This window comes from Cryptomeria japonica, chromosome 3 (genome assembly GCF_030272615.1).
Source record: "Cryptomeria japonica chromosome 3, Sugi_1.0, whole genome shotgun sequence".
NCBI lineage: Eukaryota > Viridiplantae > Streptophyta > Pinopsida > Cupressales > Cupressaceae > Cryptomeria > Cryptomeria japonica.
The window spans coordinates 852,285,870-852,298,578 of record NC_081407.1 but is presented as its reverse complement, the minus strand read 5'-3'; the positions used below and the strand labels follow the sequence as shown (position 1 = coordinate 852,298,578).

The window sequence follows — 12,709 nt, the reverse complement described above, 5'->3', positions numbered from 1 at the left end:
ATGTTGTCGTCGCATGTGAGAAATGTGGACACTTATGACAACATGGAATTTTGCATGTAGAATATTCAGTGCATGTGGGCGAATTTGGTAAAGATGGTGCATTTAATGCACAAATGGATGCTATTTTGGGTACTTTTGAATTAATTGTATAAGGGCATGATGGGTTGTTAATTGTTGATTCCCACCTTGTTGCATCATGTGTGGGGAATCTTTTAGGGAAAACCCTAATTAGGGTTTTACATGTAATCATGGCCTGAGGCCTATATAAAGGGGTGACCCCCCTCTTTTGTAAAGGGAGGGAGTCTCTTATGAAATTGTTGCAATAAGTTTTTGAGATAATAACAGTGAAACATTGTTCTCTGATGGTGTCCACTTAAGTTATTTTTCAAAACTTGCATGGTTTCACCTTCCTCACAGTAGAATTTTATTTTCTCAGTTGTTAGATAAAGTGCATTGGTTTCAATAGAGAATGTAATGGTGTTTGATGAATTTCCATGGTTCATACTTTTTGCATCTTGCTGAATGTAAGTTGCAGTGTAAAGTTAGCCTGAACCCCAAATTTGTGCTAAGTTCAATTGTGAGTCGTTTGGATTGCGCCGTGTTGGGTATTCAAGTGCACTTTCTCAATGTGAAAATCCTTCAACATCCTCAGAAGATTGCACCACTTCTTGCAGAGTTGTAGTTAAACTTGGCGAAGCAGAGCTTGGTTTATTTGGAATTTGTCCACCAAAGCATTAACTGTTGATATCGTTGCCCTTAGGAATAGATTTAGATCCTTCTAAACCCTTTTCCCTTTATTTTCAGTTCATTTTAGTCTGTTTGAAGTAGCAGCATCACAAAATTGTGATATCTGATGATGAAGTTCCAGCCACAGTGAAGAAGTGAAAGAACGATCCAAACGTAAGGCCCCTTGGATTACCAACAATCACATCCGCCAACTGAGTCACATCCGTAGCATAAAGGAACCTTGGAGTCGATTGTTTGAACTTGTTGTAATCTTAGCATGCAATCACACTTTGATCAAGAGAGAGTAAGGTGACCGTTGGTAACTTTATTTTGTGTTCAACGTAGTCATAAAAAACACGTCAACACTCATGACATTCGTACACCCTTCTCTACTCAACAAAAAAGAGGTGAAATCCTGTGACTCTCATTGACCATGCAACAAATACTAAGCAGAAGCATTGTTACATCCATGTGTAATGCCATCATAGGGGGGCGCAACGCTACATGGCCCAGTCAGCCCAAGGGACCATAAATCTTGTTCAATCCTCTTTGTTTCCTATCTAATTGAAGCAATTCCCAGAAAATTGATCTTTGGAAGCCCCACATCGGTGTTGCAATGGTCTGTGAGATATAATATTCTCAAAGGGGTCGCTACAAGGTTGTAAGTGCACGAGTAATGCAAGAAAAAGGTTGTCCACAAAGACATTTGAGCAACATGTTGTTGGACTCAAAGCAAATCTTGGTTGTTAAAGGATCTTGGATGAGTTCGTTTAGGAGTGAAGGGATAATGAAATAGGCCACACTGCTTTAAAGCAAAAAGACATACCTCGTGATGTGGTATAGGAAAGTACTAGTTTTTTTTCTTTAAGTTAGAATTGTCTTATAGATGTCATATGTACTTGTTGAATAGACATGTGATGAAATGATATATTTATAAGTAAGATCTTTTGTCACACCGATTTGATTGGTGCTTACCCATATTAGGTGTGTGACATGAGTTTGTAATAGATATGGATGAAGAATCAATGGATAGTATCATTTGTACATCCATCGATAAAATCATTAAATTATTTGTTGTCTTTTAATTGGTGCTCTTAAACTTATCTAATAATGTAATTTATAGTCAATAATGGTCTATGTAATTTCATTGAGGAGGAAGTTTGTGATACTATTTATGAGTTGATAGTGTAATATCATTAAGACTTTATGTCATTTCATGAATCTTATGTTATCTGTAAAGTATATTCATTTTCTATTGAAGAACAAGTTAAATACTAGCAATGCTATGTGATTGCAATTTATAATTTTGTGTCTAACAATTCTGATTTATTTATGTGTAGACTGTGGGAGAGAGATCATTTTAATATTTTTCTATGTCTTCTCCAAATGAATTCAATTGGTATATATATCATTTAGGCAACCGGTCAATAGGTGTATTGACCGGTCATGCCTTTTAGGCATGACCGATCAATGCACCCATTGATTGGTGCCTTTTCAATATACTTTTGTTTTATCTCTTTATCTCTTAACACAATGCTATTTACATAATGGATCGGTTCACATATAACCCTGATAAGCATATTGCATATCATAATTTGGATCGGTGCCTTAATGCACCCGATAACCAAAGTGCACATTGTATATTTGAATCGGTGCATATTTCATTAATTAACTAAAGTGTTTTACCAAGCAATGAAGCGGTGCTTGTTTACACCCGATAGCAAATACTGAATTGGTGCTTTATTAACAACAGCATTTAGTTGAGGTTCGATGTACATAATATGTTACTGGGTTTTAACAACCCGATAACATATCAATATATACTATAGCAATCGAATGAATACCATTATTTTATAGCAATTTATCATGTTTCAAATCAGTAAGCAAAATATAAATGATAACAGACATATACGAGTATGGTTTACTTATCTTGCAGGATCTACAATGCATTAACACTCCCTCTTAGCTCTGGAAGATAGGTAACCTGCATCACATTTCTCTTTCATAACCAAGATAATGTCAGTCATCAAAATCTATATCATGTGAAATATCATCAAAACATATGATATGAAAAATAAAAGAACATCACTTGAGCATGTTATATAAAGTATCACCTAAGCATGTGATACAAATATTTATCAAGATATCACCTAAACATGTGATATCTGTATTGCCTAAACATGCAATACTTTTAAGGATAATCCATATGAGAAGTGTTAAGTTCTCATCATATCCAAGTTGTGATAAGTGCAATAACATTTTATAAATGTTTCTCACAACACAGTCATGACACATCCATGACACATCCATGACTTACCAGAGATCCAACATGATCACTAGTTGAGATATCACCTAAGCACGTGATATCAGTATTGCCTAAGCACGCAATACAAGGATAACCATATGAGAAGTGTTTAAATTCTCATCATATCCAGGTTGTGATAAGTGCAATAACATTTTATAAATGTTTTATCACAACGCAGTCATGACACATCCATGACTTACCAGAGATCCAACATGATCGCTGGTTTGACTACCATAAGATCGTCACCTTATGATGTCTACATACAAGTGTTCAGTATCTGAGAGATCGTCACCTCTTAGATATGAACATAGGTGGCAAAAAAACCAAAGATTTTCCAAACATGACAAAGAAGTTTACACATTAAACATCTTAAATATATGTAAGTATAGATTACAAAGCAGATTACCTTTCTATCATACCTAAACCCTTTCTGAAGTGATCAACCTTCACTCTGGAAAGAGGTTTGGTCAGAATATCTGCAGTCTGATCTCCTATACACACATATTCTAATTTAATCACATTCCTGTCAACCATATCTCGCACGCAATGGTATGGAATCTCAATATGTTTGGACCTGTCATGAAATACTGGATTTACAAAGAGTTTTATGCAGCTTTGATTATCACACTGAATAACTGTAGGTTTCATAGGTTCTCCAAACAATCCCACAAGCAACTTCCTAAGCCATACTGCCTCTCAGGCAGCCATGGAAGCTGCAATATATTCAGCCTCAGTGGAACTCTGAACTACTGAAGATTGTTTTCTGCTGATCCAGGATATCATGGCTGAACCTAAACTGAAGCAGCACCCTGAAGTGCTCTTTCTGTCAGTCACACTGCCAGCCCAATCTGAATCTGTAAATCCATGTAGGTCTATGTCAATTTTCTCGTATTTAAGACCAAGCTTTAGAGTACCTTGTAAGTATCTCATTATATGTTTTACTGCAACCAGGTGTATCTCCTTAGGTTCACACATGAACTGACTTAGAGCATTAACAGCATAACAGATATTTGGCCTTGTATTTACCAGATACATCAGGGACCCAATCATCTGCCTGTATTGAGTAGGGTGAGTGGGTTTTGACTCTGCTGCTGCTTCTTTAAGTTTATGGAAGTTGGTTTCCATAGGAGAGGTCATGGGCCTGCAGTTTAGCATTCTGAATCTCGTCAATATGTCCAAGGTGTACTTCCCTTGGTTCAGTACAATATTATCAGGATTCTGCCATACTTCCAATCCTAGGAAGTAATGAAGAAGCCCCAAGTTCTTCATATCAAATTCTGTGGATAGATCTTTCTTGCATTGATCTATTAGGTGATCATTTCATGTGATTAATAAGTCATCAACATATAAAATCAATATTAGCATATCACCTTTATTTCTTTTGAGGTAGAGATTAGGATCTGCATCATTCTTAGAGAAACCTAGCTTTGAGAGATAGGTGTCAATTCTTTCATACCAGGCCCTGGGAGCCCATTTGAGCCCATAGAGAGCTTTCTTGAGTCTACACACATGAGACTCTGTATCATGAATTTCAAACCCTTCAGGTTGCTCTAAGTAGACTTCTTCTGAAATCTCGCCATTTAGAAATGTTGTCTTTACATCCATCTGATGTACCTTCCACCCCTTTGCTGCTACAATGGCTAGTATAGCTCTTACTGATGTATACCTGGCAACAGGTGCAAATGTCTCTTCATAATCTATTCCTTCCTTCTGTGAGAACCCTCTAGCTACAAATCTGGCCTTGTGCTTTTCAATACTGCCATCTGCAACATGCTTGATTTTAAACAACCATTTAGAAGACACAACAAATTTCTTGGTTGGCCTAGGAACAATCTCCCAAACATCATTCTTCATAATGGATTGATACTCTTCAGACATGGCATCTTTCCATACTTGATGTTTGAGTGCATCTGATACATTGTTTGGTTCAGCTTTAGAGAGATCATTCATAAGGGCAACATAGTTGGTGAACTTATTAGGCCTCTTGCTTTCCCTGAAGGTTCCTGAAGGAGCAACGAACTTCTGAGCTTCTGCTACAGTTTTGGTGGCCCATAGTGGTCTTTTCTTGAGTTTTTCTATAGGTGGGTTTTGTGTTTCACCTATAGTTTCCTCAAGATACTCCCTCTGAAGCTCAGGAGTAGGATCTTCTACTAGGTTAGGAGTAGGATTATAGATTTCAAGTTTTATTGTATTTTGGGCCCTTTTGAAGGCTAAATCTTCTTCGAAGATTACATCCCTATTGAGTTCAATATTTCTCTGCCCTTGTACATAGATTCTGTAAGCTTTAGAAGTTTCACTGTACCCTACAAGTATTCCCCTTTTTCCAGAGGGCTCTAGTTTTAGTCTTTTCTCTTTAGGTACATGTATATAGACAGGACACCCAAATATCCTAAGGTGGCTGATATCTGGCTTTGTTTTGGTAAAGACTTCCTCGGGAGTTTTATCTTCAAGGTGTGAATGAGGACATCTGTTTTGTATGTACACAACAGTGCTAGTTGCTTCTGCCCAAAGATTCAAGTTTAGATTTTGATCTAGTATCATAGCTTTGGCAGCTTCTACTATGGTCCTATTTTTTCTTTCAGCTACTCCATTTTGTTGAGGGTTATAAGGTATTGTTAACTCCCTCTTAATCCCAGAATTTTTACAAAAATCTTTAAATAGTTCTGATGTGTATTCCCCCCCATTGTCAGTTCTTAGGGTTTTAATTTTGTTTTCTGAGAGGTTTTCTGTTAAAGTTTTAAACTCTTTAAATCTACTTAGGATCTCGTCTGATTCTTTACATTTTAGAAAGTAGATCCAAGTCTTCCTAGAGTAGTCATCAACAAAAATTACATAGTACAAGAATCCCCCTAGAGAGGGTACGGACGTAGGTCCACATACATCAGAATGAACTAATTCCAAAACTTTGCTAGTTTTCCTAGTACTATTCTGAAATGCACTTTTGGTATTCTTACCTAGGGCACATCCTTTGCATGCCTCTGAATGATATTGCTTCAACTTAGGTAGACCTGTGACAAGGTTTCCCATAGTTGACAAAGCTCTATAATTCAGATGGCCTAATCTCCTGTGCCACACTTCATTTGCATTAGTGGCTTCATGGATCAAGGCTAGATTGGGCTCTGTTCATAGCTCATACAAATAGCCTTGTCTTTGACCAATGACCTTAGCGTTCTTGATGGAGGATTTCTTTGGCCAAGCCAACACCTTGTTTTCCATGAAGGTCACTTTGTATCCTTGATCTTCTAGTGTTGACATGGAGATTAGATTTCTTCTGATGCCAGGAACATATAGTACCCCTTCAAGTCGTAATGACATGCCTGTCTTTAGTTTGATGGTGCAGGTTCCAATTCCTCTGACTGGATGTGATGAATCATCTCCGATGGTCACTTCCTCATCATCCTCCTCTATCATGGAGTCTAGTACTTCTCTAAAACTGGTGATGTGTCTGGATGAACCACTGTCGATCACCCATGAGTTAGATTTGTTTGAAGCATGGCTTGTAAGTGCTGAGTAGAGGACATAGTTCTCAGAGTCATTTTCTCTTTTGGATTTCCTCACTATGGCAAATGTGGCTTGCTTTCCTTTCTCTAGACATTTTGCAACATAGTGTTCGAATTTGTCACACCTATAACATTGAACATGTGATAGGTCTTTCTTTGAAGTGTTCTTGCCTTGATAAGCTTTTCTCTCCCTAAATTGCTTCTTCTTGTACTTCTTATTAGTGTTTGTATTTAGGACTTGCAAGTCTTCGTCTATATTCTTCTGTTTTATTCCTACCTTGTTCAATTTTGATTCTTCTTGTAGACAGTCATCTCTTAATCTTTCAAACTTGGGATATTTAGACCTAGCACTAATGCCTTGGACAAATGTGTTCCATCCACTAGGCAACCCATCTAGAGCAATGAGTGTTAACTCTTTGCTTTGGATCTCGTATCCAAGGGAAGCTAAGTCATCTCTTAGGCTTGATATCCGCATAAAGTAGGAGTTAATTGTCTCCCCTTTGTTCATACTGATATGATTGATCTCTCGTTTCAATGCCAGAGTACGACTTGCATTTGATATCTCAAATGTCCTTTCAAGTGCCTTGAACATTTTATAAGCCGTCTCATACTTTTTAATGATGGGCATTATGTTATTTCTTACCCCATCCACTATTATTTTAATAGCCTTTTCATTTCCCTCAATCCATGTTGATTTGTCAGGTTCATCTTTTGGCTGTGCATTTTCAGTTTGAACATATGAATCAACTTTGTTTTCTCTCAAAATCATTTTGATTCTAAACTTCCAAGCTGAAAAATCTTTGCTACCTTCGAGTCTATCTTCGAATCTGATAGCGTTGGCCATTTTAGAAATGTGATGTAGTTTATAACTTTGTCCTTGAATTTATCAAAATCGAATAGTCTTAGGTTCGATTAACCTGGCTTTGATACCATGTAAAGTATATTCAATTTCTATTGAAGAACAAGTTAAATACTAGCAATGCTATGTGATTGCAATTTATATTTTTGTGTCTAACAATTCTGATTTATTTATGTGCGGACTGTGGGAGAGATCATTTTAATATTTTTCTCTGTCTTCTCCAAATGAATTCAATTGGTATATATATCATTTAGGCAACTGGTCAATAGGTGTATTGACCGGTCATGCCTTTTAGGCATGACCGATCAATGCACCCATTGATCGGTGCCTTTTCAATATACTTTTGTTTTATCTCTTAACACAATGCTATTTACATAATGGATCGGTTCACATATAACCCCGATAAACATATTGCATATCATAATTTGGATCGGTGCCTTAATGCACCTGATAACCAAAGTGCACATTGTATATTTGAATCGGTGCATATTTCATTAATTAACTAAAGTGTTTTACCAAGCAATGAAGCGGTGCTTGTTTACACCCGATAGCAAATACTGAATCGGTGCTTTATTAACAACAGCATTTAGTTGAGGTTCGATGCACATAATATGTTACTGGGTTTTGAACAACCCGATAACATATCAATATATATTATAGCAATCAAATGAATACCATTATTTTATAGCAATTTATCATGTTTCAAATCAGTAAGCAAAATATAAATGATAACAGACATATACGAGTATGGTTTACTTATCTTGCAGGAGTTACAATGCATTAACATTATCAATACTTATTTTGGATAGACTAGGATTTGATTCAATTTATTGTTATTTTGAAGACTTCTTGGAAATTTTAAATTGTTTTATGTGCTACTTGAAAAGAATTCCAATTTGAAGAGTGCAGTGAATAAGATGTTCAAACTTCCCATGAAGTTGAGAAGGGCATCAAGTGAACCTATTTTCTACCCTTTATTACTGCCCTACCTATGAATATATCTTTAATGTCACAAGTCTGGTGGTAATAAAAATATTAGCATAAGAATCCATTAAAGGGAATTTCATGAGTATGTTAGGAAACAAAACATGAATAATTTTTTCAGATATCACCTTGCATATGTTTTGATTGAGCATAAAGATGTTTCCTATCAAGTTCTTCATATCTCCTAGTATAATCTATAAAAATGATTAGTATAGCCTAATAGGGTCTGATATGATGTTAGAATTAGGATCTTAGGATATTAATTATTATAAACAAGATATAGAATAAATAAATTAAGTCTCATACAAGCATAAAGTTAACACATTATATAAGATATACACGAGGAAAAACCTTGAGTTAAAAACTCCATAAAGCATCATTTTATTAAAAGACTTACAAAATATAGCCTATAACAAAATAGACTTGAACCTGGGGACACTTCTCCTTACTTCCACATGGCCAATAATACCTTCTATGCATAGTGATATAACTCACTTTAGAACTCTAAATGCACACTCTCTCAAATGAGAGAGAACCTCCTTAAACATAGGAGGAAGGGTGGCTTCACTAGTCACACCTTTTCAATAACCCCCATTCATAAATAATTAATAATTTTATAGTTATTAGGTTATAATTATTTCAAAAGGGATATGCTTAATAAAGCATATAATATATAAGGTTTTATAACCTTATATTAGAACAATATATAAATGTTATAAGGGTATGACCCCTAATAATAGTATGTTCTGACACATATTGTAGACATATAGGAGTGAGCAACTAGAAGTTTAAAACATTGTGCTGACCAATTCTTCTCGTTTTTAAACAATCACCTCTAAGATTTATCAAAAGGGTTTTCTCAAGTCACACTTACAGACTAATCAAAATTTCAAAGTCAAAAATCTGTTAACTAATATCAAACTACTAAAACTATAATATTGAAAGAATGAATAAACCAGCATAACGAGGAGATGAAATTCAAATTAGAATAGCTTTCTGGTTATTTATGATTAAAGGCTTATGATCATTCAAAAAATTTGGAGATGACAATAGCAACCTTTTTCATGGATTGAGCTATCTCTAACCATGCAAAGTGTAGAAAAAACACTTTCACTCAATGGGATTCACTAGGTCAATGTTTCTATCATTTTCCTGATTACATTTACAAGAGTCTTATAATAGGGGATTAACATTTGAGACTTCAAATGAGATCCATATACATACCATCAACAGTGAACTGGAAGGCTATCAAGCAGAATGCCATAAAGCAGGCTAGTGAGTACTTATATAAAATTGTTCATCACAATGGGCTACAGCTACAGAGCATCTACCAACCACCACGTTTATGACATAGGGATCAAAGAATGTATAATGGAAGTAGAAATGACCAATAGAAAAATGCTTACAAAAAGAAACTATTCATTTGTAGGTGAAAAAGTTCTAAGTTTTGAAGGTTTACTGTTTGCTGAGGCAGTTTCACATGAGTGTGTTAATTATAGGCTTTCTTGATTCAGGATATGAGTTGTATTGCATATTATCATTTCTCATTGAACTGTGTTTTTGTAGGTTATTCAATGTCCCTATTGTGATAGGACATTTAAGCAGGATGGAAGGTATAAGGAACACTTAAAGAATAAACATGCTAATGAAGACCCAGAACAGGTACAGGCAACAAATTTGCACGAAAATTCATCTGCCTCCAGCTCTCTGGGAGGTGAAGGCCTCACCGGCACACAAGGTTCTTTGCAATCATCTTATCCAGTCAAGATGCCAAAGGCTTTGCTTCATGAATGGTGTCAGAAAAATAAAAAACCAGTTCCAAGGTTCAAGCATGTAAGTAGCTCTCTGTTTGGACATCAAGTATATAGTTTATGTAAAATTTGCATTAAAAAAACTCACAACTAGGAGTTTATTTATATATGAATGCATGTTTACATGCTTTCTGAATCGACTAATAAAAGTTTGTGGATTGTTAGGTGGAGGTTGAGGGTGGTTTCCACTGCAGAGTTGTTTTGCCTGATCCAAAGAAAAGTGAAGCAGATGTGATTCTATGGTATAATGGAAATGAGGCAAAGACATCACAAGAAGCACAACACTGTGCTTCAGTTATGGCTCTCTTTCATGTCATGGGTGATCGTAGGTGTGTAGTGACAATATGTTTTCTTCAACATTTCACTTAAAACTTATATTTTAATTTATTCAAGTCATGTTTTATTGTGTAACCCTTTTGGTGGCTAACATTTCTAATCTTGTAGCTATATGTTTGCAGACTGGATCGCATTCTTCCATATGAATATCGACAACAGTGGTTTGATTTGGAGAAATCTGCAGAAAAGAAAAAAACAGTAGTGAGTACTATGGCTCCAAAATCAAAATCCCGTCCATTCCCTATGCAGGAGCTTCAATCGGTTTTTATGAGCGAAAACAACAGACAACTAGTTGAAGGGCTCCTCAATAATATAGATAAAAATCACAATATTGCAAAGAATGACACTCTGGCATTTAAAGATTGTTTCCATTTGCATGACATGGAACATAGTAATGAGGTCATAGAAGTTGATAAGAATGAAGGCGGCCTACATGATAATGATGTTGGGTGGTTTAATAATGATGGGTCTGAGAAAATAAACCATTTGAAGTACAAGGCCAATTTAGTGAAAGGGCATTTGATTCCTTCGTCTAGTAAGCATCCTGTTAATTTTGAAATAGGGAGCTGCAATGATATAGCAGAGAAAACATGTGATACTTATATTAAAGAACAAATCAGATCTGATTTGACACATATGGGGTTCAAGGAACATTATGTTAATGCCGCTCTTAAGGAGTCAAATGAAATATCAGCTGCTCTTGATTGGTTGATGCTAAATGTTCCTGAAAATCAATTACCCTTCAAGTTTGCTCCAAAGGCATCCAAAGCTTCAGTGCAAGTTTTGATAAATGGTAATTATGAGAGTTCTAAACGTTTTCCTGTGGAAAAGAAAAGTGTCGAGTACCTACAGGAATATGGCTATGGTCTTGAGGATTGCATGGTTGCTCTATCCGAGGCTAGTGGGGATGAAGATATAGCATTGCACAGATTATTTATGCAATTGCAAATTGTAGAGGGGAAGATTCCTCTAAATTCTTATAATAGACTTAAGAATAGAAATGAGCTTCAGGAGTTGAGGTCTGAGGAGCTCGTGGCATTGAAATCAATATTTGGAGAAGAGGCTATATCCTTGTCATTGGAATTGTTCGAGTTTAATATTAATCTGACACAGACTTCTCTAATGCCATTGGAGATGGAGGTATTATCTTCTGTTTCATACCACAATTGATATAATATTTGACTAGTAATTCTTGCAAGGTAGTCTTCTTTGCATGGCTAAATTTTGTATGACACGTTCTAGTCAGCATAAATTTGTCCCAATTATAAAGGAAGGTTTATATAATGATTGATCTAGCATGTTTCCTGAAATATTTTTTTATTTAATTTATAATTATCCCTGTATGAAGCCATTAATTTTTGAACAGATAATCAGTCTTTTCTGACGGGCTAGAACCAAGGTATAATTTTCCCTGATTTTGAAATTTCTACAGACAAATAATTTCAATCACTTTTTGATTGCAGGTTAAAGTGATTCCTGGAATCAATTATCCTTTTGAAATCCCTATTGTGACATTTCGAGGTCCAAATCTGTCTTCTAAGTTACTTCTACAACTTACCAAAGAAGTTGGTGAAAGAGCAGTAGAACTCGTTGGTTCACAGATGATCTATGAACTATTCTGTGTAGCAGCAGAGTTGGCAGATTCCTTAATTGTCAAGCATAGTTTGGAAAAACAAATTTCAGAGACAAACTGTATGGATAGAGTGATGTTCCCTTCTGACAGTAAGAAATACCTAAAAACATTTCTAACCAATCCATTCAAGGACAATTTCACAACTCTTGAAAAGTCCCATAAGTCAGTTGTTACTTCATCCTACAGACCTCCACCCCTAAGACATGGGTACTCTGATGGCAAATTGCCTAAACATGATAAACCTATCACCATGTCAGAGCATACTCAAAGTCCTCAAGAAAATTACCAGAACATTAGTTTGCAGATGAAGAAAGAATGGGACTTCTTACAAACTTCTCACATGCACTCAGAAATATGGGCCACTAGGAAGAAATTACCTGCCTTCCAAAAGAAGACGATTGTTCTGTCTGCAGTCAGGAACTCATCTGTTACAATTATCTGTGGGCAGACAGGATGTGGTAAAAGTACACAGGTAAGAGAAATTTGTATATGAATATTTGGGTATTTGTCTGACCTAGTTTCTTTTTTCCGTGGTGAATTCCTCTTTACAAAATA

At 35.8% G+C, this 12,709-nt stretch overlaps 1 protein-coding gene across 3 annotated transcripts in view; it reads left to right on the top strand.

Annotated features, from left to right (window-relative positions):
- The window catches only part of LOC131047141 (DExH-box ATP-dependent RNA helicase DExH1), an 84,730-nt gene that overhangs the window by 32,793 nt on the left and 39,228 nt on the right, over window positions 1-12,709 (top strand). For 2 of the 3 annotated variants that reach the window (XM_057980993.2, XM_057980992.2), the window contains exons 2-5: window positions 9,941-10,207; window positions 10,351-10,514; window positions 10,644-11,661; window positions 11,985-12,626. In XM_057980993.2, coding sequence (XP_057836976.1) covers window positions 9,941-10,207; window positions 10,351-10,514; window positions 10,644-11,661; window positions 11,985-12,626 — 2,091 coding nt within the window. Of the gene's footprint in view, window positions 1-9,940; window positions 10,208-10,350; window positions 10,515-10,629; window positions 11,662-11,984; window positions 12,627-12,709 lie in introns of those variants that run through there. The other variant, XM_057980994.2, reaches the window with a different exon arrangement.